The following is a 26,009-nucleotide window of genomic DNA, read 5'->3' on the forward strand; positions in this document are numbered from 1 at the left end:
AACAAGAACAACACAATGTAACTGTCACATCTACTCCCACTCTCTGGCGCTCGACGTCGCCGGTCTACTAACCACCGGTCCTGACAACCCATTTTTACGCACACCTGGCAACCCTCATTACGCACACATGGCAACCCTCATTACATACACCTGGCAACCCTCATTACACACACCTGGCAACCCTCATTACATACACCTGGCAACCCTCATTACGCACACGTGACAACCCTCATTACACACACCTGGCAACCCTCATTACGCACACCTGGCAACCCTCATTACGCACACCTGGCAACCCTCATTACGCACACCTGCACCCCATCATGAGGAAAACCTGGACTCCATCACTACCCTGATTACTCCCCCTTTATCCAGCACTCCCTAGCATCACTCTTCAGGCAGTATTGGTTCTGTTTCCTTGTCAGATGTTTCTCTTGTTTTGTATCGTTCTACATTATTCTGAAACTCACTAACTGCACCTGCTTTCTGAATCCCTGCGTTGACGTTACAGTAACTTGATGTAAACCAGCTACCCAGCAGACATCATCACGGGTCAGTGGCACTGTTCTTTCCCATGAAGACATCATGCGAGAGGAATTCTGTTTAAAATATGAATTAAAGGCGTTTCAAATCCCATCACTGTAGTTAAAGCATTCATTCCGTCTGAAGCAGGAGAGGGGGTTAGAGCAGGAGATAGGGGGTTAGAGCAGGAGATAGGGGGTTAGATCAGGATATAAGGGTTAGAGCAGGAGATAAGGGTTAGAGCAGGAGATAAGGGTTAGAGCAGGAGATAAGGCTTAGAGCAGGAGATAGGGGGTTAGAGCAGGAGATAGGGGGTTAGAGCAGGAATAGGGGGTTAGAGCAGGATATAAGGGGTTAGAGCAGGAGATAGGGGGTTAGAGCAGGAGATAGGGGGTTAGAGCAGGAGATAGGGGGTTCGAGCAGGAGATAGGGGGTTAGAGGAGGAGACAGGGTTAGAGCAGGAGATAGGGGGTTAGAGCATGAGATAGGGGGTTAGAGCAGGAGATAGGGGGTTTGAGCAGGAGATAGGGGGTTCGAGCAGGAGATAGGGGGTTAGAGGAGGAGACAGGGTTAGAGCAGGAGATAGGGTTAGAGCAGGAGCTAGGGGGTCAGAGCAGGAGATAGGTCAGAGCAGGAGATAGGGTTAGAGCAGGAGCTAGGGGGTTAGAGCAGGAGATGGGTAAGAATGGCGGGAGGATTTTCTCAACAGTCATCTCACCCTGTCCAGGAAGTCATCATCATCTGCTGCTCTGAGAGGACGAAGCTCCTGAGGAGCCTGGTAAAAGGCTGAGTCGTCTCTGTGTGTGCCGGGAGATTGGGCCAGCTCTTCGCTCTCTTCCTTGATGTCATCATAAGGTGCGTCTTCATAATCCTCACTCCCTGAGGACAGCTGGACTCCACGCTCGTGTTTGCGCACTGCGGAGCAACCCGGAAGCGCCGTCGGCTTCTGGTACTTTCTCCCCAGGGCTCCTGAATGGGACGCTTGTCCTTGGGTTCGGCCGACCCCTGACCTTTCCCTCTTCTTCGGTTCGTCAGGTTCCGTCTCGAAGAAGTCTGAGACACCCTGTTTGCAGTCAAAGTAAGTCTCTGGGTCAGAGTCTTCGTATAAGTGCATGGTGGTGCTGCCTCGTATGACTTCTGCGTAGGCCGGAGGCTTGGGTTTGTGGATAGAGGAGGATGCCTCAGCATACTCAGGGGGGAGGCTGAACTCCATGAAGAACTCTTCATCATGGGCTGATGCTGTAACCTCTGGCACGGGTTGAGCTGACACCATCTCTGCCCTGGGTTCTACTGGACCAGGCTGGGCTGACACCATCTCTGCCCTGGGTTCCACTGGATCAGGCTGGGCTGACACCATCTCTGCCATGGGATCTACTGGACTAGGCTGGGAGTCATGGGACTTTACCTCAACAGGGGTGACTGGAGGACTGAACTCTTCCTCTATGGGGGTGACTGGATTCTCTGATGGTTGCTCACTGGTATTTGGCTTGAGCTCCTCAGAGAGCATGTTGAGGTACCTAGGACTTTGGTAAGGGATCAACTCCTCGAAGCTAAAGTGCCTGGAGACGGTGACGGTCTCTGGAGTCTGTGGAGTCACGTCAGAGAGCAACTGGGGTGACTGCTCATCGTATTCAAGGGTTTCAGGGGGAGTGCTATCCCTTAAATGTGACCTGTAGGCGGTGACGGTCTCTGGAGTCTGTGGGGTCACTTCAGAACGTGACTGGGGCGACTGCTCATCGTATTCAAGGGTTTCAGGGGGAGTGCTATCCCTTAAATGTGACACAACTTCTGGGGTATTGCTCATGCATGTTTCATCTACCAATTGGCTGGGCTCAGTGGTTAATCCCCCAGATTCGCACAATACTTTGCTTTGTTCAATAGATGCCTTTTTGACTGCAGCTTGAATGCTTGATGTTTCTTTGGAGTTGTCATATTCTTCATCAACTGTTTCCTGGTCCTGCTGTGGGAGACTGATTCGAAGTTCTTCTACAGTTGAAGGTTCGGTAAAAACAGCAGCATCATCATGTGCGAGTGACTGGAACTTTTGAGATGGAACAATTGATTCTGATGACAGTTCAAGAACTTTATGGCATGATTCTGGAGATTCCGGTGCTCTGACGGATTTGGTAGCAGCAGTGGGGCTAACCAAAGATATGGAACCATTGAGATCTGATTTTTCTGCTCTGTGTGTTTGCAGGTACTCCAAGTGGCTCAACTGAACTGGATCAGCTGTAACTTGGCTAGGTTCTGGCAAGGTCTTGATTAGATCTGTGGTCACCCCAAATACCTCCGGATCAGTTTCATAGGACAGGGAGAGATCGGTCGGCACTGAGGCCACTACACTTATTTCAGCTGTCTCCCCGGTGATCTGAATAGGGGATGAGGGACTTAGACTAGAGATCTCTTCCTCACCCTCAGTGGGATTTCCATCTGATTCAGGCAAGAGATCCTCAAACTCAACATAAGGTTGTAGATCTTCAAGACCCACTTCGCTGGATTCCGAAAGAGGTGAGTCCAGTGGTTCCAGAGTTTCTGGTCGGAATTCCGGTTTGATTTCTTCAAATTCCGACTGCAGCTGATCAAGCTCGGCGGGTGCCCCTGACTCCAGGGGTGTTTGTAGATTGGTCGCTGAGCATTGTGGTTCATCGCCTTGGCTGTCTTCAGAGTTGTGGCTGAGAAGGTCTGGTAACACTGGACTGGTTTCAGAAGAAGATGACTCCTTGTTCAGATTCAATGGTTTTTCTGGACTTTCTGGCGAAACCCTCATCTTCTCAGTGGGCATTGTCATTTCAGGGGATAACGGACTGAATTCAAAGGCATTTGGAATCTGGAGATCTGGAGTCACAGATTGGGTTTCAGACATGAGTGTTTTGTTTGAGATAGGTCTATTAGTAGACGGTTGGTCCAACGCTAATACATGTTTGGGTTCTGATAGATTCTCCATGGAGGATACTGCTGAAACCTGGATGAGAATGATGGAATGGGGAAAAAAATTATGAATGAGTTTGTGATAGAGGTAGGGTTGCAAAATTCTGGTAACTTTCCCCCAAAAATCCCAGGTGTCCCAGAATCCTGGGTTGGAAGAATTCTAAGAATCATCCAAGAATTTTCCAACCAGGATTTCTGGAAAACCTGGGAATTTTGGGAAAGTTACTGGAATGTATCAACCTCAATGATGAATGATTAATGTTGTTGAGGAAACTATAGTATGAAAAAAGGAGCAATGCAGTACATGCAGCAACAAGGTTCCATACATCATGACAATGTATTTCAAATGAACATTCCAATGAATTAATGAAATTACCAAAAATGATGAGCCAAACCAATTAACCTATAGTATTGTCACACTGTACATACATTACCTGCATGCACTTACAAGAACTGTACTTCTAATAGCAGTACAAAGCATAGAAGCAGTTCTGCAGTACTCATTTGATTAGGACACGACCTCGTTGACACATATATCTCCTTATATCAAAATGCGATGGGTACATTTCTTATAGAAATTCTCCTAAAGCCTTCTCTCCAGGACAACATTCTCTGAAATGCAGGAATACCACACTAGGAAAGACACAGTCAAGCCAATCAACTGTCAGCCCTACTAAGCTCCAAGGCAATAAACTGTTAACCCTACTAAGCTCCAAGGCAATCAATTGTTAACCCGATTAAGCTCCAAGGCAATCAACTGTCAACCCTACTAAACTCCAAGGCAATCAATTGTTAACCCGATTAAGCTCCAAGGCAATCAACTGTCAACCCTACTAAACTCCAAGGCAATCAATTGTTAACCCTATTAAGCTCCAAGGCAATCAACTGTCAACCCTACTAAACTCCAAGGCAATCAACTGTCAACCCGATTAAGATTCAAGACAATCAACTGTTAACCCTACTAAGCTCCAAAGCAATCTTTCAATGTAAGACATGACTTCTGTTGTTTTTTCTGTGTGAATAAATGCACCATCATGCAGTATCCCAGTCCATTTCTGAGGTTATGTCCCAAATGGTACCATATTCCCTTTGTGGTGCACTACTTTTAACCGGGGCCCTATGGCACGCTATTCCCTTTGTAGTGCACTACTTTAACCAGGGCCCTATGGCACCCTATTCCCTTTGTAGTGCACTACTTTAGACCAGGGCCCTATGGCACCCTATTCCCTTTGTAGTGCACTACTTTAACCAGGGCCCTATGGCACCCTATTCCCTTTGTAGTGCACTACTTTTAACCAGGGCCCTATGGCACCCTATTCCCTTTGTAGTGCACTACTTTTAACCAGGGCCTGCACATCTCTGGTCAAAAGTAGGTTACTACAGAAGGCAATAAAGTTACATTTAGTCAGCCATTTTTAGCTTGAGGACACACCATGTGACAGGAAGGAAGTCCATGGCGTTGAGACTAAATGTGTCTCACTACCGTTCATTAGTTGCCTTTCTGAGACACTTCCTGCATTGCTGATGCAAACATGCCTCAGCAGGAGTGTCAAGCTCCTACAGCTATGCGTCAAAACACATTAGTGAAAGCTTGAGCCTAAGGGTCCTACACGACGCATGCGAACTACGCACTACGCACTTCCAGACTTAATTGTTTTTAGAAAGGGTCACTGCATTCCCTGCTGACGGAGAACGTGCGTGGTCTTACCGACGGCGCAGAAACTCGGCTGTCTTCCGCTTTTCTCATCGGCTTTCTTTTGCTTGTCTCGTCAATCTTGGGTTGCACTTCACTTCCTTTCAACGTAGGGACATTACTGTGTTCTTTTCTTTGGATTGACTTACAACTTGCTTGAGGTCTTTCGTGAACTGCCTCCTCCGCCCTGACAGCAGCAACAGGAGATCCCAGATTTTGTTCGTCAGATAGCACGTGACTCGACTGAGAGGACGCTTGGTGAGGTCTGTGAGTCTCTACATCATCTAACCAATCTAAATCTACATCCTCTACGGGTTCTCTGTGGCTGTCTGGGGAGGAGGCCCTACAAAAAAACGCTTCTACTGCTCGGTGAGTTTGGCAAACAACTGGGAAAACTAAACTAAAAGGGGCCCCTATTATTTCCGGGGGTTGTTTTAAGCGTGCTCTTTCAACTCTCATTTCAGGTTCATGTTCAGTGGAAACCTGGTCTATTGGAGGAGAATGTTGACCATCTGTTAAAACAGTATCTGTGTTGGAACAGACGGAGTCAGGAGAACAGGCTCTGGTCGCACATAACAAGTCCTCCAGACCAAACTCATCCCAGTCTGATATCACAGATTCAGGTGTCCAACACTTCTCTCCTGATGACACGGCAAAAACAGACAGACCAGGTCCATATTGGAGGACAGGTGAGTCAGGAGAGAGGTGCCTGTACTCCTCTTGTGATAAAACGGATTCAGCGGAGGATGGTCTTAAATCTAACTCTGAAAACCAGTCCTCTAAAAATGACAGGCTCTCTCCCGATGTTGAATCTGGTGTCATTGGTCTGTCTTGGCTCTTATCTTTGTCTGACTCATCTTCTAATCTCATTCCATCTTCTGATATTAATGATTCAGGTGAATCTGCTCTGTCTTCAGCAAACAATTCCTCAAGACAGAACTCAGAGAATTCAATGTCTGAAGTTACTGATTGAGGTGACGAAGATCGATCATCAGTGGGAGCGAAATAATAATTGCAACATTTAGGCATGAAGTGGGGAACTGGAGAGTCTGGAGAGAGAGGCCTGTACTCATCAAATGACACAACAGATTCAGGTGAAGATGGCCTCATGTCAGTAAATAAGTGGTCAAGATATAAAAGGACTCCATCCCTGTCTGAACCGAGTGACTCAGGAGAAAGAGGTCTGTACTCAGGAAGGGACGACAACTGGGTGAACTCCCATTCAGCTAAGACGGGGGAAGGGGTTCTGATTTCTGTCGATACTGGCTGGGATATTGGCAAATGAGGTTCATGCAAAGTTTCTGTGACTGTCTGGTCAGTGACATGAGGGACTGTTAGCAAGGAACCCTCTTGTACTGTCTCCTCCTCTGCTGGAGTAGCAGAATGACAAGGTGAGGCTGGTTCTTCAACACTAACTGGCCTCAAGTCTTCACTTGATTGATGCGATTGATCCAGGACTTTTCTAACCTGTCTGTCTCCTGTCTCATATTCAAAAACACCTGTCTTACTGAAATAAGTGTCACCTTTGTACGCTGGGACAAATGTATGGGCCATTAGCGTGGAGGGAACTGCCTTATAAACTAGTCTATATTCTGGAGTTGATGTTTTTTCTTCAGAGAATTCATAAATAGGCTGGGATTCAGAATCCTCAATTTCTGTAGATGGGCTTGTTTCTGCAGCATCTAACTCATTTAGTGATATCATGGGTTCTGCAGAGGATGGTTGTAACTCTGAAAGCCAGTACTGAACGAAAGAACGAGCGTACTCATCTTCAGGTGGCAGAGGACTGGATTTAGTGTGCGTCTCGTCTACATGTTCATATTCACCTTCTGATATAAATGATTCAGGTGAATCTGCTCTTTCTTCAGCAAACAATTCATCAAGACAGAACTCAGAGAATTCAATATCTGATGTTACTGATTCAGGTGATGAAGACCTATCAGCAGGGAACAACACATAATAATCACAATATTGATGCAAGAACTGGGGAATTGGAGAGTCAGGAGAGAGAGGCCTGTACTCATCAAATGATGTTACAGATTCAGGTGAAGATGGTCTAGACTCTACAAACAAGAGCTTAAAGAAGGAATAACCATCTACTGATGTTTCTGATTCTGGTGACAAGGTTCTGAATTTCATAAAAAACTGTTCAATTGACTCTCTGAATTCACTATCAGCCAAAAAGGAATCAGGAGAATCCGGTCTGTGTTCAGGAATCAGTTCATCGACATATAATCCACAGTATTCAACGCCTGACGTTACCGACTGAGGTGACGAAGACCTATCACCAGGGAGTTCCACATAATAATCACAACATTGATGTAAGAACTGGGGAATAGGAGAGTCTGGAGAGAGAGGCCTATGCTCATCAAGTGATGCAACAGAGGCTGGTGAGTTTGGCCTTAACTCAGTAGACCAATCATTCAAAAAAGACTGAATCTCTTCTGATGTTATTGACTCTGGTGTGACCGGCCTGTCCAGGAAAATGTCTTTGTCCTTCAGACGCTCCATTATCTCTCTAGCCTGTCTGTCTCTTGCATATTCAAAAACACCTGGTTTATTCAAGAACGTTTCACCTTGGTACGCTGGGTCAAATGTATGGGCCATTAGCGTGGAGGGAACTGCCTTGTAAACCAGTCTATATTCTAGAGTTGATGTTTTTCCTTCAGAGAATTCATAAACAGGCTGAGATTCAGAATCCTCAATTTCTGTAGATGGGCTTGTATCTGCAGCATCTAACTCATCTAGTGATATCATGGGTTCTGCAGAGGATGGTTGTAACTCTGAAAGCCAGTACTGAACGAAAGAACGAGCGTACTCATCTTCAGGTGGCAGAGGACTGGATTTAGTGAGTGTCTCGTGTACATGTTCATATTCACCTTCTGATATAAATGATTCAGGTGAATCTGCTCTGTCCTCAGCAAACGATTCATCAAGACAGAACTCAGAGAATACAACATGTGATGTTACTGATTCAGGTGAATCTGCTCTGTCCTCAGCAAACGATTCCTCAAGACATAATCCAAACAATTCAATGTCTGACGTAACGGCACAGAGGGAAGATCTACGCTCTGCAGTCATGGTAACATCTGGGATTCTAGGTCCATAGTGGGGAACTGGAGAGTCAGGTGAGAGAGGCCTGTATTCATTCACTGATGCAACAGATTCAGGTGAAGATGGCCTCATGTCAGTAAATAAGTGGTCAAGATACAAATGGATTCCATCCATGTCTGAACCGAGTGACTCAAGAGAAAGAGGTCTGTACTCAGGAAGGGACGACAACTGGGTGAACTCCCATTCAGCTAAGATGGGGGAAGGGGTTCTGATTTCTGTCGATACTGGCTGGGATATTTGCAAATGAGGTTTGTGCAAAGTTTCTGTGACTGTCTGGTCAGTGATGTTGAAGTGTTTTAGTGAGGAGATATCTTGTTTTGTCACCTCAACTGCTGTGGTTTCAGAGATACTAGGCATGCCAAGGTTGGATTCATTCAATTGAACTGGCCTGAAATCCCCACAATGTTCCCTCTGACAGTCAAGAACCTGTCTAACCTTGTATCTTTGTCCTGAATGTTCGAAAACACCAGAGTTACCATAGTAGGTTTCACCTTCTTTCGCTGGGTCATACGTATGGGACATTAGTTTGATGGGAACTGCCCTGTAAACTAGTCTATATTCTGGAGACACAGGCCGCACCTCAGAGAGTTCATGTACTGGCTGGGGTAAAGATTCTAGTGATAAGCCTGTTTGTACAGCTTTAGACACCATGAACTGAGGTATGATAGTCCAATGTACAGTTGGGATCATTTCTGGAGGACCTGCATCATATTCCCACTCTGATGTTTTAGGAAAAATACCAACATCATCATCACCGCCCTCTGACCAGAGGGAAATAGGTGAATCTGGTCTGTCCTCAATAAATAATTCCTCAAGGTTAAGTCCTGAGAATTCAATATCTGAGGTGACTGATTCTGGAGATGAACACCTACTTCCAGTGAAAGACAAAAAACAATGGCAACATTGAGCCACGAAGTGAGGAACTGGAGAGTCAGGAGACAGAGGTCTGTACTCATCAAATGATGTTACAGATTCAAGTGAAGATGGTCTAGACTCTGCAAACAAGAGCTCAATGAAGGAATACTCACCTACTGAAGTTTCTGATTCTGGTGACAGAGGTCTGTATTTCATTAAAACTCCTTCAGCTGCTTCTATGAATTCCCTCTCTGACACAAAAGATTCAGGTGAATCTGGTCTCTCTTCATTAAATAATTCCTCAAGATAGAAGCCAGATCCTTCAGTGTCTGAAGTTACTGAAATAGGGGACGAAGATCTGCTAAAGAATGAAACTGCCGACTCAATTATTGTGGGTCTAAATTGTGGGATTGGGGAATCAGGAGATAGAGCTCGATATTGGTCATTTGAAGTGATAGAATCAGGTGAAGATGGTCTAGACTCTGCAACCAAGAGCTCAAGGAAGGTATAATCACCTTCTGAAGTTACTGATTCTGGTGACAAGGGTCTGAGTTCCATTAGACCTCTTTCAACTGACTCAACAAATTCACTCTCTGATATAAATGATTCGGGTGAATCTGCTCTGTCTTCAGCAAACAGTTCCTCAAGACAGAACTCAGAGAATTCAATATCTGAAGCGACTGATTCTGGTGATGAACATCTACTTCCAGTGAAAGACAAATAACAATCGCAACATTGAGGCATGAAGTGAGGAACTGGAGAGTCAGGAGAGAGAGGCCTGTACTCATCAAATGATGCAACAGACTCTGGAGAGGATGATCTAGACTCTGAAAACAATAGCTCAAGGAAGGTAAAGTCCCCTTCTGAAGTTATTGATTCTGGTGAGAGTGGTCTATACTCAGATAGGCTACTTTGAACTGTCACAGTAAATTCACTCTCTGAAGCGAAATCTGGTCTGTACAAACCACGATATTCAAGGTCTGAAGTTACAGACATAGGTGATGTAGACCTACACACATCGTACAACAAATAATAATCACAATGTCCAGGTCTGAATTGTGTATTAGGTGAGTCAGGAGAAAGAGGTCTATGATCTTCAAATGTTGTTACAGATTCAGGTATCGGAGAAACACTCCCATTGTATGACAAATAATAATCACAATGTCCAGGTCTGAATTGTGAACTACTTTCTGAAAATACTGACACAGGAGGTAAAATTTTGATTTCAGATTTGTCTTGGTGTTTCAAATTGTATTCATGTTCCTCCACAAGGGAATTAGCTGGCTCCTGCTGTACTGGCATCATTACAGCGACTGGTAATAATGACCAAACTTTCTCATCACTCAAGTCAAGCTGTATAAATGCTGTATTAGCTACAACTGGCAATGTGGTTTTAGCCTCAACAGAGTCTTCTGTTGCCATTGTTGTGGTAGATAACATGTCTGTTTTGGTGTCTCTGTGCACAGATTCAAACTGGACTAAGGCAGGTGAGATGAATTTGTTAATAGATGTTTCAGATTGATTAGAGTGAGGGAGAGAATCAGAAACTGGAGAAGCTGATTCATGCAAGACTGGAACAAGTTCTGCTTCCAATTGATCCAGAAATTCACTGTCTGAATACATCGATTCAGGAGAATCTGCTCTGTCCTCAGCAATCAATTCCTCAAGGCTAAATCCAGAGAATTCAATGTCTGAGGTGACTGATTGTGGTGACGAAGATCGATCTTCTGTGAATAGCAAATAATAATCACAACAATGTGGTCTGAAATCAGGAATAGGAGAGTCTGGAGAGAGAGGCCTGTACTCATTTAACGATGTTATAGATTCAGATGAAGACGGTCTAGACTCTGCAAACAAGAGCTCAAGGAAGATATAACCATCTTCTGAAGTTACTGATTCTGGTGACAGGGGTCTGAAATTTATCAAACCTCCTTCAGCTGCTTCTACGAATTCACTCTCTGACACAAAGGATTCTGGAGAATATGGTCTCTCTTCATTGACAAATTCCTCAAGATAGAAGCCAGATCCTTCAACGTCTGAAGTTACTGAAATAGGTGACGAAGATCTGCTAAAGAATGACATTGACGACTCAATTATTGTGGGTCTAAATTGTGGGATTGGGGAATCAGGAGATAGAACTCGATATTGGTCATTTGAAGTGATAGAATCAGGTGAAGATGGTCTAGACTCTGCAACCAAGAGCTCAAGGAAGGTATAATCACCTTCTGAAGTTACTGATTCTGGTGACAAGGGTCTGAGTTCCATTAGACCTCTTTCAACTGACTCAACAAATTCACTCTCTGATATAAATGATTCGGGTGAATCTGCTCTGTCTTCAGCAAACAGTTCCTCAAGACAGAACTCAGAGAATTCAATATCTGAAGCGACTGATTCTGGTGATGAACATCTACTTCCAGTGAAAGACAAATAACAATCGCAACATTGAGGCATGAAGTGAGGAACTGGAGAGTCAGGAGAGAGGGGCCTGTACTCATCAAATGATGCAACAGACTCTGGAGAGGATGATCTAGACTCTGAAAACAAGAGCTCAAGGAAGGTAAAGTCCCCTTCTGAAGTTATTGATTCTGGTGAGAGTGGTCTATACTCAGATAGGCTACTTTGAACTGTCACAGTAAATTCACTCTCTGAAGCGAAATCTGGTCTGTACAAACCACGATATTCAAGGTCTGAAGTTACAGACATAGGTGATGTAGACCTACACACATCGTACAACAAATAATAATCACAATGTCCAGGTCTGAATTGTGTATTAGGTGAGTCAGGAGAAAGAGGTCTATGATCTTCAAATGTTGTTACAGATTCAGGTATCGGAGAAACACTCCCATTGTATGACAAATAATAATCACAATGTCCAGGTCTGAATTGTGAACTACTTTCTGAAAATACTGACACAGGAGGTAAAATTTTGATTTCAGATGTATCTTGGTGTTTCAAATTGTATTCATGTTCCTCCACAAGGGAATTAGCTGGCTCCTGCTGTACTGGCATCATTACAGCGAATGGTAATAATGACCAAACTTTCTCATCACTCAAGTCAAGCTGTATAAATGCTGTTTTAGCTACAACTGGCAATGTGGTTTTAGCCTCAACAGAGTCTTCTGTTGCCATTGTTGTGGTAGATAACATGTCTGTTTTGGTGTCTCTGTGCACAGATTCAGACTGGACTAAGGCAGGTGAAATGAATTTGTTAATAGATGTTTCAGATTGAATAGAGTGAGGGAGAGAATCAGAAACTGGAGAAGCTGATTCATGCAAGACTGGAACAAGTTCTGCTTCCAATTGATCCAGAAATTCACTGTCTGAATACATCAATTCAGGAGAATCTGCTCTGTCCTCAGCAATCAATTCCTCAAGGCTAAATCCAGAGAATTCAATGTCTGAGGTGACTGATTGTGGTGACGAAGATCTATCTTCTGTGAATAGCAAATAATAATCACAACAATGTGGTCTGAAATCAGGAATAGGAGAGTCTGGAGAGAGAGGCCTGTACTCATTTAACGATGTTATAGATTCAGATGAAGACGGTCTAGACTCTGCAAACAAGAGCTCAAGGAAGATATAACCATCTTCTGAAGTTACTGATTCTGGTGACAGGGGTCTGAAATTTATCAAACCTCCTTCAGCTGCTTCTACGAATTCACTCTCTGACACAAAGGATTCTGGAGAATATGGTCTCTCTTCATTGACAAATTCCTCAAGATAGAAGCCAGATCCTTCAACGTCTGAAGTTACTGAAATAGGTGACGAAGATCTGCTAAAGAATGACATTGACGACTCAATTATTGTGGGTCTAAATTGTGGGATTGGGGAATCAGGAGATAGAACTCGATATTGGTCATTTGAAGTGATAGAATCAGGTGAAGATGGTCTAGACTCTGCAACCAAGAGCTCAAGGAAGGTATAATCACCTTCTGAAGTTACTGATTCTGGTGACAAGGGTCTGAGTTCCATTAGACCTCTTTCAACTGACTCAACAAATTCACTCTCTGATATAAATGATTCGGGTGAATCTGCTCTGTCTTCAGCAAACAGTTCCTCAAGACAGAACTCAGAGAATTCAATATCTGAAGCGACTGATTCTGGTGATGAACATCTACTTCCAGTGAAAGACAAATAACAATCGCAACATTGAGGCATGAAGTGAGGAACTGGAGAGTCAGGAGAGAGGGGCCTGTACTCATCAAATGATGCAACAGACTCTGGAGAGGATGATCTAGACTCTGAAAACAAGAGCTCAAGGAAGGTAAAGTCCCCTTCTGAAGTTATTGATTCTGGTGAGAGTGGTCTATACTCAGATAGGCTACTTTGAACTGTCACAGTAAATTCACTCTCTGAAGCGAAATCTGGTCTGTACAAACCACGATATTCAAGGTCTGAAGTTACAGACATAGGTGATGTAGACCTACACACATCGTACAACAAATAATAATCACAATGTCCAGGTCTGAATTGTGTATTAGGTGAGTCAGGAGAAAGAGGTCTATGATCTTCAAATGTTGTTACAGATTCAGGTATCGGAGAAACACTCCCATTGTATGACAAATAATAATCACAATGTCCAGGTCTGAATTGTGAACTACTTTCTGAAAATACTGACACAGGAGGTAAAATTTTGATTTCAGATGTATCTTGGTGTTTCAAATTGTATTCATGTTCCTCCACAAGGGAATTAGCTGGCTCCTGCTGTACTGGCATCATTACAGCGAATGGTAATAATGACCAAACTTTCTCATCACTCAAGTCAAGCTGTATAAATGCTGTTTTAGCTACAACTGGCAATGTGGTTTTAGCCTCAACAGAGTCTTCTGTTGCCATTGTTGTGGTAGATAACATGTCTGTTTTGGTGTCTCTGTGCACAGATTCAGACTGGACTAAGGCAGGTGAAATGAATTTGTTAATAGATGTTTCAGATTGAATAGAGTGAGGGAGAGAATCAGAAACTGGAGAAGCTGATTCATGCAAGACTGGAACAAGTTCTGCTTCCAATTGATCAAGAAATTCACTGTCTGAATACATCAATTCAGGAGAATCTGCTCTGTCCTCAGCAATCAATTCCTCAAGGCTAAATCCAGGGAATTCAATGTCTGAGGTGACTGATTGTGGTGACGAAGATCTATCTTCTGTGAATAGCAAATAATAATCACAACAATGTGGTCTGAAATCAGGAATAGGAGAGTCTGGAGAGAGAGGCCTGTACTCATTTAACGATGTTATAGATTCAGATGAAGATGGTCTAGACTCTGCAAACAAGAGCTCAAGGAAGGTATAACCATCTTCTGAAGTTACTGATTCTGGTGACAGGGGTCTGAATTTTATCAAACCTCCCTCAGCTGCTTCTACGAATTCACTCTCTGACACAAAAGATTCTGGAGAATATGGTCTCTCTTCATTCATAAATTCCTCAAGATAGAAGCCAGATCCTTCAACGTCTGAAGTTACTGAAATAGGTGACGAAGATCTGCTAAAGAATGACATTGACGACTCAATTATTGTGGGTCTAAATTGTGGGATTGGGGAATCAGGAGATAGAGCTCGATATTGGTCATTTGAAGTGATAGAATCAGGTGAAGATGGTCTAGACTCTGCAACCAAGAGCTCAAGGAAGGTATAATCACCTTCTGAAGTTACTGATTCTGGTGACAAGGGTCTGAGTTCCATTAGACCTCTTTCAACTGACTCAACAAATTCACTCTCTGATATAAATGATTCAGGTGAATCTGCTCTGTCTTCAGCAAACAGTTCCTCAAGACAGAACTCAGAGAATTCAATATCTGAAGCTACTGATTCTGGTGATGAACATCTACTTCCAGTGAAAGACAAATAACAATCGCAACATTGAGGCATGAAGTGAGGAACTGGAGAGTCAGGAGAGAGGGGCCTGTACTCATCAAATGATGCAACAGACTCTGGAGAGGATGATCTAGACTCTGAAAACAAGAGCTCAAGGAAGGTAAAGTCCCCTTCTGAAGTTATTGATTCTGGTGAGATTGGTCTATACTCAGATAGGCTACTTTGAACTGGCACAGTAAATTCACTCTCTGAAGCGAAATCTGGTCTGTACAAACCACGATATTCAAGGTCTAAAGTTACAGACATAGGTGATGTAGACCTACACACATCATACAACAAATAATAATCACATTGTCCAGGTCTGAATTGTGTATTAGGTGAGTCAGGAGAAAGAGGTCTATGATCTTCAAATGTTGTTACAGATTCAGGTATCGGAGAAACACTCCCATTGTATGACAAATAATAATCACAATGTCCAGGTCTGAATTGTGAACTACTTTCTGAAAATACTGACGCAGGAGGTAAAGTGTTGATTTCAGATGTATCTTGGTGTTTCAAATTGTATTCATGTTCCTCCACAAGGGAATTAGCTGGCTCCTGCTGTACTGGCATCATTACAGCGACTGGTAATAATGACCAAACTTTCTCATCACTCAAGTCAAGCTGTATAAATGCTGTTTTAGCTACAACTGGCAATGTGGTTTTAGCCTCAACAGAGTCTTCTGTTGCCATTGTTGTTGTAGATAACATGTCTGTTTTGGTGTCTCTGTGCACAGATTCAGACTGGACTAAGGCAGGTGAGATGAATTTGTTAATAGATGTTTCAGATTGAATAGAGTGAGGGAGAGAATCAGAAACTGGAGAAGCTGATTCATGCAAGACTGGAACAAGTTCTGCTTCCAATTGATCCAGAAATTCACTGTCTGAATACATCAATTCAGGAGAATCTGCTCTGTCCTCAGCAATCAATTCCTCAAGGCTAAATCCAGAGAATTCAATGTCTGAGGTGACTGATTGTGGTGACGAAGATCTATCTTCTGTGAATAGCAAATAATAATCACAACAATGTGGTCTGAAATCAGGAATAGGAGAGTCTGGAGAGAGAGGCCTGTACTCATTTAACGATGTGATAGATTCAGATGAAGATGGTCTAGACTCTGCAAACAAGAGCTCAAGGAAGGTATAACCATCTTCTGAAGTTACTGATTCTGGTGACAGGGGTCTGAATTTTAACAAACCTCCTTCAGCTGCTTCTACGAATTCACTCTCTGACACAAAGGATTCTGGAGAATATGGTCTCTCTTCATTGACAAATTCCTCAAGATAGAAGCCAGATCCTTCAACGTCTGAAGTTACTGAAATAGGTGACGAAGATCTGCTAAAGAATGACATTGACGACTCAATTATTGTGGGTCTAAATTGTGGGATTGGGGAATCAGGAGATAGAGCTCGATATTGGTCATTTGAAGTGATAGAATCAGGTGAAGATGGTCTAGACTCTGCAACCAAGAGCTCAAGGAAGGTATAATCACCTTCTGAAGTTACTGATTCTGGTGACAAGGGTCTGAGTTCCATTAGACCTCTTTCAACTGACTCAACAAATTCACTCTCTGATATAAATGATTCAGGTGAATCTGCTCTGTCTTCAGCAAACAGTTCCTCAAGACAGAACTCAGAGAATTCAATATCTGAAGCTACTGATTCTGGTGATGAACATCTACTTCCAGTGAAAGACAAATAACAATCGCAACATTGAGGCATGAAGTGAGGAACTGGAGAGTCAGGAGAGAGGGGCCTGTTCTCGTCAAATGATGCAACAGACTCTGGAGAGGATGATCTAGACTCTGAAAACAAGAGCTCAAGGAAGGTAAAGTCCCCTTCTGAAGTTATTGATTCTGGTGAGATTGGTCTATACTCAGATAGGCTACTTTGAACTGGCACAGTAAATTCACTCTCTGAAGCGAAATCTGGTCTGTACAAACCACGATATTCAAGGTCTAAAGTTACAGACATAGGTGATGTAGACCTACACACATCATACAACAAATAATAATCACATTGTCCAGGTCTGAATTGTGTATTAGGTGAGTCAGGAGAAAGAGGTCTATGATCTTCAAATGTTGTTACAGATTCAGGTATCGGAGAAACACTCCCATTGTATGACAAATAATAATCACAATGTCCAGGTCTGAATTGTGAACTACTTTCTGAAAATACTGACGCAGGAGGTAAAGTGTTGATTTCAGATTTATCTTGGTGTTTCAAATTGTATTCATGTTCCTCCACAAGGGAATTAGCTGGCTCCTGCTTCACTGGCATCATTACAGCGACTGGTAATAATGACCAAACTTTCTCATCACTCAAGTCAAGCTGTATAAATGCTGTTTTAGCTACAACTGGCAATGTGGTTTTAGCCTCAACAGAGTCTTCTGTTGCCATTGTTGTTGTAGATAACATGTCTGTTTTGGTGTCTCTGTGCACAGATTCAGACTGGACTAAGGCAGGTGAGATGAATTTGTTAATAGATGTTTCAGATTGAATAGAGTGAGGGAGAGAATCAGAAACTGGAGAAGCTGATTCATGCAAGACTGGAACAAGTTCTGCTTCCAATTGATCCAGAAATTCACTGTCTGAATACATCGATTCAGGAGAATCTGCTCTGTCCTCAGCAATCAATTCCTCAAGGCTAAATCCAGAGAATTCAATGTCTGAGGTGACTGATTGTGGTGACGAAGATCTATCTTCTGTGAATAGCAAATAATAATCACAACAATGTGGTCTGAAATCAGGAATAGGAGAGTCTGGAGAGAGAGGCCTGTACTCATTTAACGATGTGATAGATTCAGATGAAGATGGTCTAGACTCTGCAAACAAGAGCTCAAGGAAGGTATAACCATCTTCTGAAGTTACTGATTCTGGTGACAGGGGTCTGAATTTTAACAAACCTCCTTCAGCTGCTACTACAAATTCACTCTCTGACATAAAATAGTCTGGAGAATATGGTCTCTCTTCATTGACAAATTCCTCAAGATAGAAGCCAGATCCTTCAACGTCTGAAGTTACTGAAATAGGTGACGAAGATCTGCTAAAGAATGACATTGACGACTCAATTATTGTGGGTCTAAATTGTGGGATTGGGGAATCAGGAGATAGAGCTCGATATTGGTCATTTGAAGTGATAGAATCAGGTGAAGATGGTCTAGACTCTGCAACCAAGAGCTCAAGGAAGGTATAATCACCTTCTGAAGTTACTGATTCTGGTGACAAGGGTCTGAGTTCCATTAGACCTCTTTCAACTGACTCAACAAATTCCCTCTCTGATATAAATGATTCAGGTGAATCTGCTCTGTCTTCAGCAAACAGTTCCTCAAGACAGAACTCAGAGAATTCAATATCTGAAGCTACTGATTCTGGTGATGAACATCTACTTCCAGTGAAAGACAAATAACAATCGCAACATTGAGGCATGAAGTGAGGAACTGGAGAGTCAGGAGAGAGGGGCCTGTTCTCGTCAAATGATGCAACAGACTCTGGAGAGGATGATCTAGACTCTGAAAACAAGAGCTCAAGGAAGGTAAAGTCCCCTTCTGAAGTTATTGATTCTGGTGAGATTGGTCTATACTCAGATAGGCTACTTTGAACTGGCACAGTAAATTCACTCTCTGAAGCGAAATCTGGTCTGTACAAACCACGATATTCAAGGTCTAAAGTTACAGACATAGGTGATGTAGACCTACACACATCGTACAACAAATAATAATCACATTGTCCAGGTCTGAATTGTGTATTAGGTGAGTCAGGAGAAAGAGGTCTATGATCTTCAAATGTTGTTACAGATTCAGGTATCGGAGAAACACTCCCATTGTATGACAAATAATAATCACAATGTCCAGGTCTGAATTGTGAACTACTTTCTGAAAATACTGACGCAGGAGGTAAAGTGTTGATTTCAGATTTATCTTGGTGTTTCAAATTGTATTCATGTTCCTCCACAAGGGAATTAGCTGGCTCCTGCTTCACTGGCATCATTACAGCGACTGGTAATAATGACCAAACTTTCTCATCACTCAAGTCAAGCTGTATAAATGCTGTTTTAGCTACAACTGGCAATGTGGTTTTAGCCTCAACAGAGTCTTCTGTTGCCATTGTTGTGGTAGATAACATGTCTGTTTTGGTGTCTCTGTGCACAGATTCAGACTGGACTAAGGCAGGTGAGATGAATTTGTTAATAGATGTTTCAGATTGAATAGAGTGAGGGAGAGAATCAGAAACTGGAGAAGCTGATTCATGCAAGACTGGAACAAGTTCTGCTTCCAATTGATCCAGAAATTCACTGTCTGAATACATCGATTCAGGAGAATCTGCTCTGTCCTCAGCAATCAATTCCTCAAGGCTAAATCCAGAGAATTCAATGTCTGAGGTGACTGATTGTGGTGACGAAGATCTATCTTCTGTGAATAGCAAATAATAATCACAACAATGTGGTCTGAAATCAGGAATAGGAGAGTCTGGAGAGAGAGGCCTGTACTCATTTAACGATGTTATAGATTCAGATGAAGATGGTCTAGACTCTGCAAACAAGAGCTCAAGGAAGGTATAACCATCTTCTGAAGTTACTGATTCTGGTGACAGGGGTCTGAATTTTAACAAACCTCCATCAGCTGCTACTACAAATTCACTCTCTGACACAAAATAGTCTGGAGAATATGGTCTCTCTTCATTGACAAATTCCTCAAGATAGAAGCCAGATCCTTCAACGTCTGAAGTACCTGAAATAGGTGACGAAGATCTGCTAAAGAATGACATTGACGACTCAATTATTGTGGGTCTAAATTGTGGGATTGGGGAATCAGGAGATAGAGCTCGATATTGGTCATTTGAAGTGATAGAATCAGGTGAAGATGGTCTAGACTCTGCAACCAAGAGCTCAAGGAAGGTATAATCACCTTCTGAAGTTACTGATTCTGGTGACAAGGGTCTGAGTTCCATTAGACCTCTTTCAACTGACTCAACAAATTCACTCTCTGATATAAATGATTCAGGTGAATCTGCTCTGTCTTCAGCAAACAGTTCCTCAAGACAGAACTCAGAGAATTCAATATCTGAAGCTACTGATTCTGGTGATGAACATCTACTTCCAGTGAAAGACAAATAACAATCGCAACATTGAGGCATGAAGTGAGGAACTGGAGAGTCAGGAGAGAGGGGCCTGTACTCATCAAATGATGCATCAGACTCTGGAGAGGATGATCTAGACTCTGAAAACAAGAGCTCAAGAAAGGTAAAGTCCCCTTCTGAAGTTATTGATTCTGGTGAGAGTTGTCTATACTCAGATAGGCTACTTTGAACTGTCACAGTAAATTCACTCTCTGAAGCGAAATCTGGTCTGTACAAACTACGATATTCAAGGTCTGAAGTTACAGACATAGGTGATGTAGACCTACACACATCGTACAACAAATAATAATCACAATTTCCAGGTCTGAACTGTGTATTAGGTGAGTCAGGAGAAAGAGGTCTATGATCTTCAAATGTTGTTACAGATTCAGGTATCGGAGAAACACTCCCATTGTATGACAAATAATAATCACAATGTCCAGGTCTGAATTGTGAACTACTTTCTGAAAATACTGACGCAGGAGGTAAAGTGTTGATTTCAGATTTATCTTGGTGTTTCAAATTGTATTCATGTTCCTCCACAAGGGAATTAGCTGGCTCCTGCTTCACTGGCATCATTACAGCGACTGGTAATAATGACCAAACTTTCTCATCACTCAAGTCAAGCTGTATAAATGCTGTTTTAGCTACAACTGGCAATGTGGTTTTAGCCTCAACAGAGTCTTCTGTTGCCATTGTTGTGGTAGATAACATGTCTGTTTTGGTGTCTCTGTGCACAGATTCAGACTGGACTAAGGCAGGTGAGATGAATTTGTTAATAGATGTTTCAGATTGAATAGAGTGAGGGAGAGAATCAGAAACTGGAGAAGCTGATTCATGCAAGACTGGAACAAGTTCTGCTTCCAATTGATCCAGAAATTCACTGTCTGAATACATCGATTCAGGAGAATCTGCTCTGTCCTCAGCAATCAATTCCTCAAGGCTAAATCCAGAGAATTCAATGTCTGAGGTGACTGATTGTGGTGACGAAGATCTATCTTCTGTGAATAGCAAATAATAATCACAACAATGTGGTCTGAAATCAGGAATAGGAGAGTCTGGAGAGAGAGGCCTGTACTCATTTAACGATGTTATAGATTCAGATGAAGATGGTCTAGACTCTGCACAAAAGAGCTCAAGGAAGGTATAACCATCTTCTGAAGTTACTGATTCTGGTGACAGGGGTCTGAATTTTAACAAACCTCCTTCAGCTGCTACTACAAATTCACTCTCTGACACAAAATAGTCTGGAGAATATGGTCTCTCTTCATTGACAAATTCCTCAAGATAGAAGCCAGATCCTTCAACGTCTGAAGTTACTGAAATAGGTGACGAAGATCTGCTAAAGAATGACATTGACGACTCAATTATTGTGGGTCTAAATTGTGGGATTGGGGAATCAGGAGATAGAGCTCGATGTTGGTCATTTGAAGTGATAGAATCAGGTGAAGATGGTCTAGACTCTGCAACCAAGAGCTCAAGGAAGGTATAATCACCTTCTGAAGTTACTGATTCTGGTGACAAGGGTCTGAGTTCCATTAGACCTCTTTCAACTGACTCAACAAATTCACTCTCTGATATAAATGATTCAGGTGAATCTGCTCTGTCTTCAGCAAACAGTTCCTCAAGACAGAACTCAGAGAATTCAATATCTGAAGCTACTGATTCTGGTGATGAACATCTACTTCCAGTGAAAGACAAATAACAATCGCAACATTGAGGCATGAAGTGAGGAACTGGAGAGTCAGGAGAGAGGGGCCTGTACTCATCAAATGATGCAACAGACTCTGGAGAGGATGATCTAGACTCTGAAAACAAGAGCTCAAGAAAGGTAAAGTCCCCTTCTGAAGTTATTGATTCTGGTGAGAGTTGTCTATACTCAGATAGGCTACTTTGAACTGTCACAGTAAATTCACTCTCTGAAGCGAAATCTGGTCTGTACAAACTACGATATTCAAGGTCTGAAGTTACAGACATAGGTGATGTAGACCTACACACATCGTACAACAAATAATAATCACAATTTCCAGGTCTGAACTGTGTATTAGGTGAGTTAGGAGAAAGAGGTCTATGATCTTCAAATGTTGTTACAGATTCAGGTATCGGAGAAACACTCCCATTGTATGACAAATAATAATCACAATGTCCAGGTCTGAATTGTGAACTACTTTCTGAAAATACTGACACAGGAGGTAAAGTTTTGATTTCAGATTTATCTTGGTGTTTCAAATTGTATTCATGTTCCTCCACAAGGGAATTAGCTGGCTCCTGCTTTACTGGCATCATTACAGCAACTGGTAATAATGACCAAACTTTCTCATCACACAAGTCAAGCTGTATAAATGCTGTTTTAGCTACAACTGGCAATGTGGTTTTAGCCCCAAAAGAGTCTTCTGTTGCCATTGTTGTGGTAGATAACATGTCTGTTTTGGTGTCTCTGTGCACAGATTCAGACTGGACTAAGGCAGGTGAGATGAATTTGTTAATAGATGTTTCAGATTGAATAGAGTGAGGGAGAGAATCAGAAACTGGAGAAGCTGATTCATGCAAGACTGGAACAAGTTCTGCTTCCAATTGATCCAGAAATTCACTGTCTGAATACATCGATTCAGGAGAATCTGCTCTGTCCTCAGCAATCAATTCCTCAAGGCTAAATCCAGAGAATTCAATGTCTGAGCTGACTGATTGTGGTGACGAAGATCTATCTTCTGTGAATAGCAAATAATAATCACAACAATGTGGTCTGAAATCAGGAATAGGAGAGTCTGGAGAGAGAGGCCTGTACTCATTTAACGATGTTATAGATTCAGATGAAGATGGTCTAGACTCTGCAAACAAGAGCTCAAGGAATGTATAACCATCTTCTGAAGTTACTGAATCTGGTGACAGGGGTCTGAATTTTATCAAACCTCCTTCAGCTGCTTCTACGAATTCACTCTCTGACACAAAATAGTCTGGAGAATATGGTCTCTCTTCATTGACAAATTCCTCAAGATAGAAGCCAGATCCTTCAACGTCTGAAGTTACTGAAATAGGTGACGAAGATCTGCTAAAGAATGACATTGACGACTCAATTATTGTGGGTCTAAATTGTGGGATTGGGGAATCAGGAGATAGAGCTCGATATTGGTCATTTGAAGTGATAGAATCAGGTGAAGATGGTCTAGACTCTGCAACCAAGAGCTCAAGGAAGGTATAATCACCTTCTGAAGTTTCTGATTCTGGTGACAAGGGTCTGAGTTCCATTAGACCTCTTTCAACTGACTCAACAAATTCACTCTCTGATATAAATGATTCAGGTGAATCTGCTCTGTCTTCAGCAAACAGTTCCTCAAGACAGAACTCAGAGAATTCAATATCTGAAGCTACTGATTCTGGTGATGAACATCTACTTCCAGTGAAAGACAAATAACAATCGCAACATTGAGGCATGAAGTGAGGAACTGGAGAGTCAGGAGAGAGGGGCCTGTACTCATCAAATGATGCAACAGACTCTGGAGAGGATGATCTAGACTCTGAAAACAAGAGCTCAAGAAAGGTAAAGTCCCCTTCTGAAGTTATTGATTCTGGTGAGAGTTGTCTATACTCAGATAGGCTACTTTGAACTGTCACAGTAAATTCACTCTCTGAAGCGAAATCTGGTCTGTACAAACTACGATATTCAAGGTCTGAAGTTACAGACATAGGTGATGTAGACCTACACACATCGTACAACAAATAATAATCACAATTTCCAGGTCTGAACTGTGTATTAGGTGAGTTAGGAGAAAGAGGTCTATGATCTTCAAATGTTGTTACAGATTCAGGTATCGGAGAAACACTCCCATTGTATGACAAATAATAATCACAATGTCCAGGTCTGAATTGTGAACTACTTTCTGAAAATACTGACACAGGAGGTAAAGTTTTGATTTCAGATTTATCTTGGTGTTTCAAATTGTATTCATGTTCCTCCACAAGGGAATTAGCTGGCTCCTGCTTTACTGGCATCATTACAGCAACTGGTAATAATGACCAAACTTTCTCATCACACAAGTCAAGCTGTATAAATGCTGTTTTAGCTACAACTGGCAATGTGGTTTTAGCCCCAAAAGAGTCTTCTGTTGCCATTGTTGTGGTAGATAACATGTCTGTTTTGGTGTCTCTGTGCACAGATTCAGACTGGACTAAGGCAGGTGAGATGAATTTGTTAATAGATGTTTCAGATTGAATAGAGTGAGGGAGAGAATCAGAAACTGGAGAAGCTGATTCATGCAAGACTGGAACAAGTTCTGCTTCCAATTGATCCAGAAATTCACTGTCTGAATACATCGATTCAGGAGAATCTGCTCTGTCCTCAGCAATCAATTCCTCAAGGCTAAATCCAGAGAATTCAATGTCTGAGCTGACTGATTGTGGTGACGAAGATCTATCTTCTGTGAATAGCAAATAATAATCACAACAATGTGGTCTGAAATCAGGAATAGGAGAGTCTGGAGAGAGAGGCCTGTACTCATTTAACGATGTTATAGATTCAGATGAAGATGGTCTAGACTCTGCAAACAAGAGCTCAAGGAATGTATAACCATCTTCTGAAGTTACTGAATCTGGTGACAGGGGTCTGAATTTTATCAAACCTCCTTCAGCTGCTTCTACGAATTCACTCTCTGACACAAAATAGTCTGGAGAATATGGTCTCTCTTCATTGACAAATTCCTCAAGATAGAAGCCAGATCCTTCAACGTCTGAAGTTACTGAAATAGGTGACGAAGATCTGCTAAAGAATGACATTGACGACTCAATTATTGTGGGTCTAAATTGTGGGATTGGGGAATCAGGAGATAGAGCTCGATATTGGTCATTTGAAGTGATAGAATCAGGTGAAGATGGTCTAGACTCTGCAACCAAGAGCTCAAGGAAGGTATAATCACCTTCTGAAGTTTCTGATTCTGGTGACAAGGGTCTGAGTTCCATTAGACCTCTTTCAACTGACTCAACAAATTCACTCTCTGATATAAATGATTCAGGTGAATCTGCTCTGTCTTCAGCAAACAGTTCCTCAAGACAGAACTCAGAGAATTCAATATCTGAAGCTACTGATTCTGGTGATGAACATCTACTTCCAGTGAAAGACAAATAACAATCGCAACATTGAGGCATGAAGTGAGGAACTGGAGAGTCAGGAGAGAGGGGCCTGTACTCATCAAATGATGCAAAAGACTCTGGAGAGGATGATCTAGACTCTGAAAACAAGAGCTCAAGAAAGGTAAAGTCCCCTTCTGAAGTTATTGATTCTGGTGAGAGTTGTCTATACTCAGATAGGCTATTTTGAACTGTCACAGTAAATTCACTCTCTGAAGCGAAATCTGGTCTGTACAAACTACGATATTCAAGGTCTGAAGTTACAGACATAGGTGATGTAGACCTACACACATCGTACAACAAATAATAATCACCATTTCCAGGTCTGAACTGTGTATTAGGTGAGTCAGGAGAAAGAGGTCTATGATCTTCAAATGTTGTTACAGATTCAGGTATCAGAGAAACACTCCCATTGTATGACAAATAATAATCACAATGTCCAGGTCTGAATTGTGAACTACTTTCTGAAAATACTGACACAGGAGGTAAAGTTTTGATTTCAGATTTATCTTGGTGTTTCAAATTGTATTCATGTTCCTCCACAAGGGAATTAGCTGGCTCCTGCTTTACTGGCATCATTACAGCGACTGGTAATAATGACCAAACTTTCTCATCACTCAAGTCAAGCTGTATAAATGCTGTTTTAGCTACAACTGGCAATGTGGTTTTAGCCTCAACAGAGTCTTCATTTGCCATTGTTGTGGTAGATAACATGTCTGTTTTGGTGTCTCTGTGCACAGATTCAGACTGGACTAAGGCAGGTGAGATGAATTTGTTAATAGATGTTTCAGATTGAATAGAGTGAGGG

At 42.3% G+C, this 26,009-nt stretch overlaps 3 protein-coding genes across 18 annotated transcripts in view; 1 reads left to right on the forward strand and 2 right to left on the reverse strand.

The window, feature by feature from the left end:
- Positions 1 to 26,009, forward strand: part of LOC115189393 (uncharacterized) — a 415,115-nt gene that overhangs the window by 271,450 nt on the left and 117,656 nt on the right. The window lies entirely within an intron of this gene.
- LOC115189397 (uncharacterized) overlaps positions 1 to 26,009 on the reverse strand; it is a 337,609-nt gene that overhangs the window by 25,116 nt on the left and 286,484 nt on the right. The window lies entirely within an intron of this gene.
- Positions 1 to 26,009, reverse strand: part of LOC115189395 (ankyrin-2) — a 100,150-nt gene that overhangs the window by 8,571 nt on the left and 65,570 nt on the right. For 5 of the 9 annotated variants that reach the window (XM_029747981.1, XM_029747979.1, XM_029747980.1 and 2 more), the window contains one exon: positions 1,241 to 3,484. In XM_029747981.1, the coding sequence (XP_029603841.1) occupies positions 1,241 to 3,484 (2,244 nt within the window). Of the gene's footprint in view, positions 1 to 1,240; positions 3,485 to 5,158; positions 14,120 to 26,009 lie in introns of those variants that run through there. The other 4 variants (XM_029747975.1, XM_029747973.1, XM_029747974.1 and 1 more) reach the window with 1 other exon arrangement.

Source organism: Salmo trutta, unplaced genomic scaffold, assembly GCF_901001165.1.
Source record: "Salmo trutta unplaced genomic scaffold, fSalTru1.1, whole genome shotgun sequence".
Taxonomy (NCBI): domain Eukaryota; kingdom Metazoa; phylum Chordata; class Actinopteri; order Salmoniformes; family Salmonidae; genus Salmo; species Salmo trutta.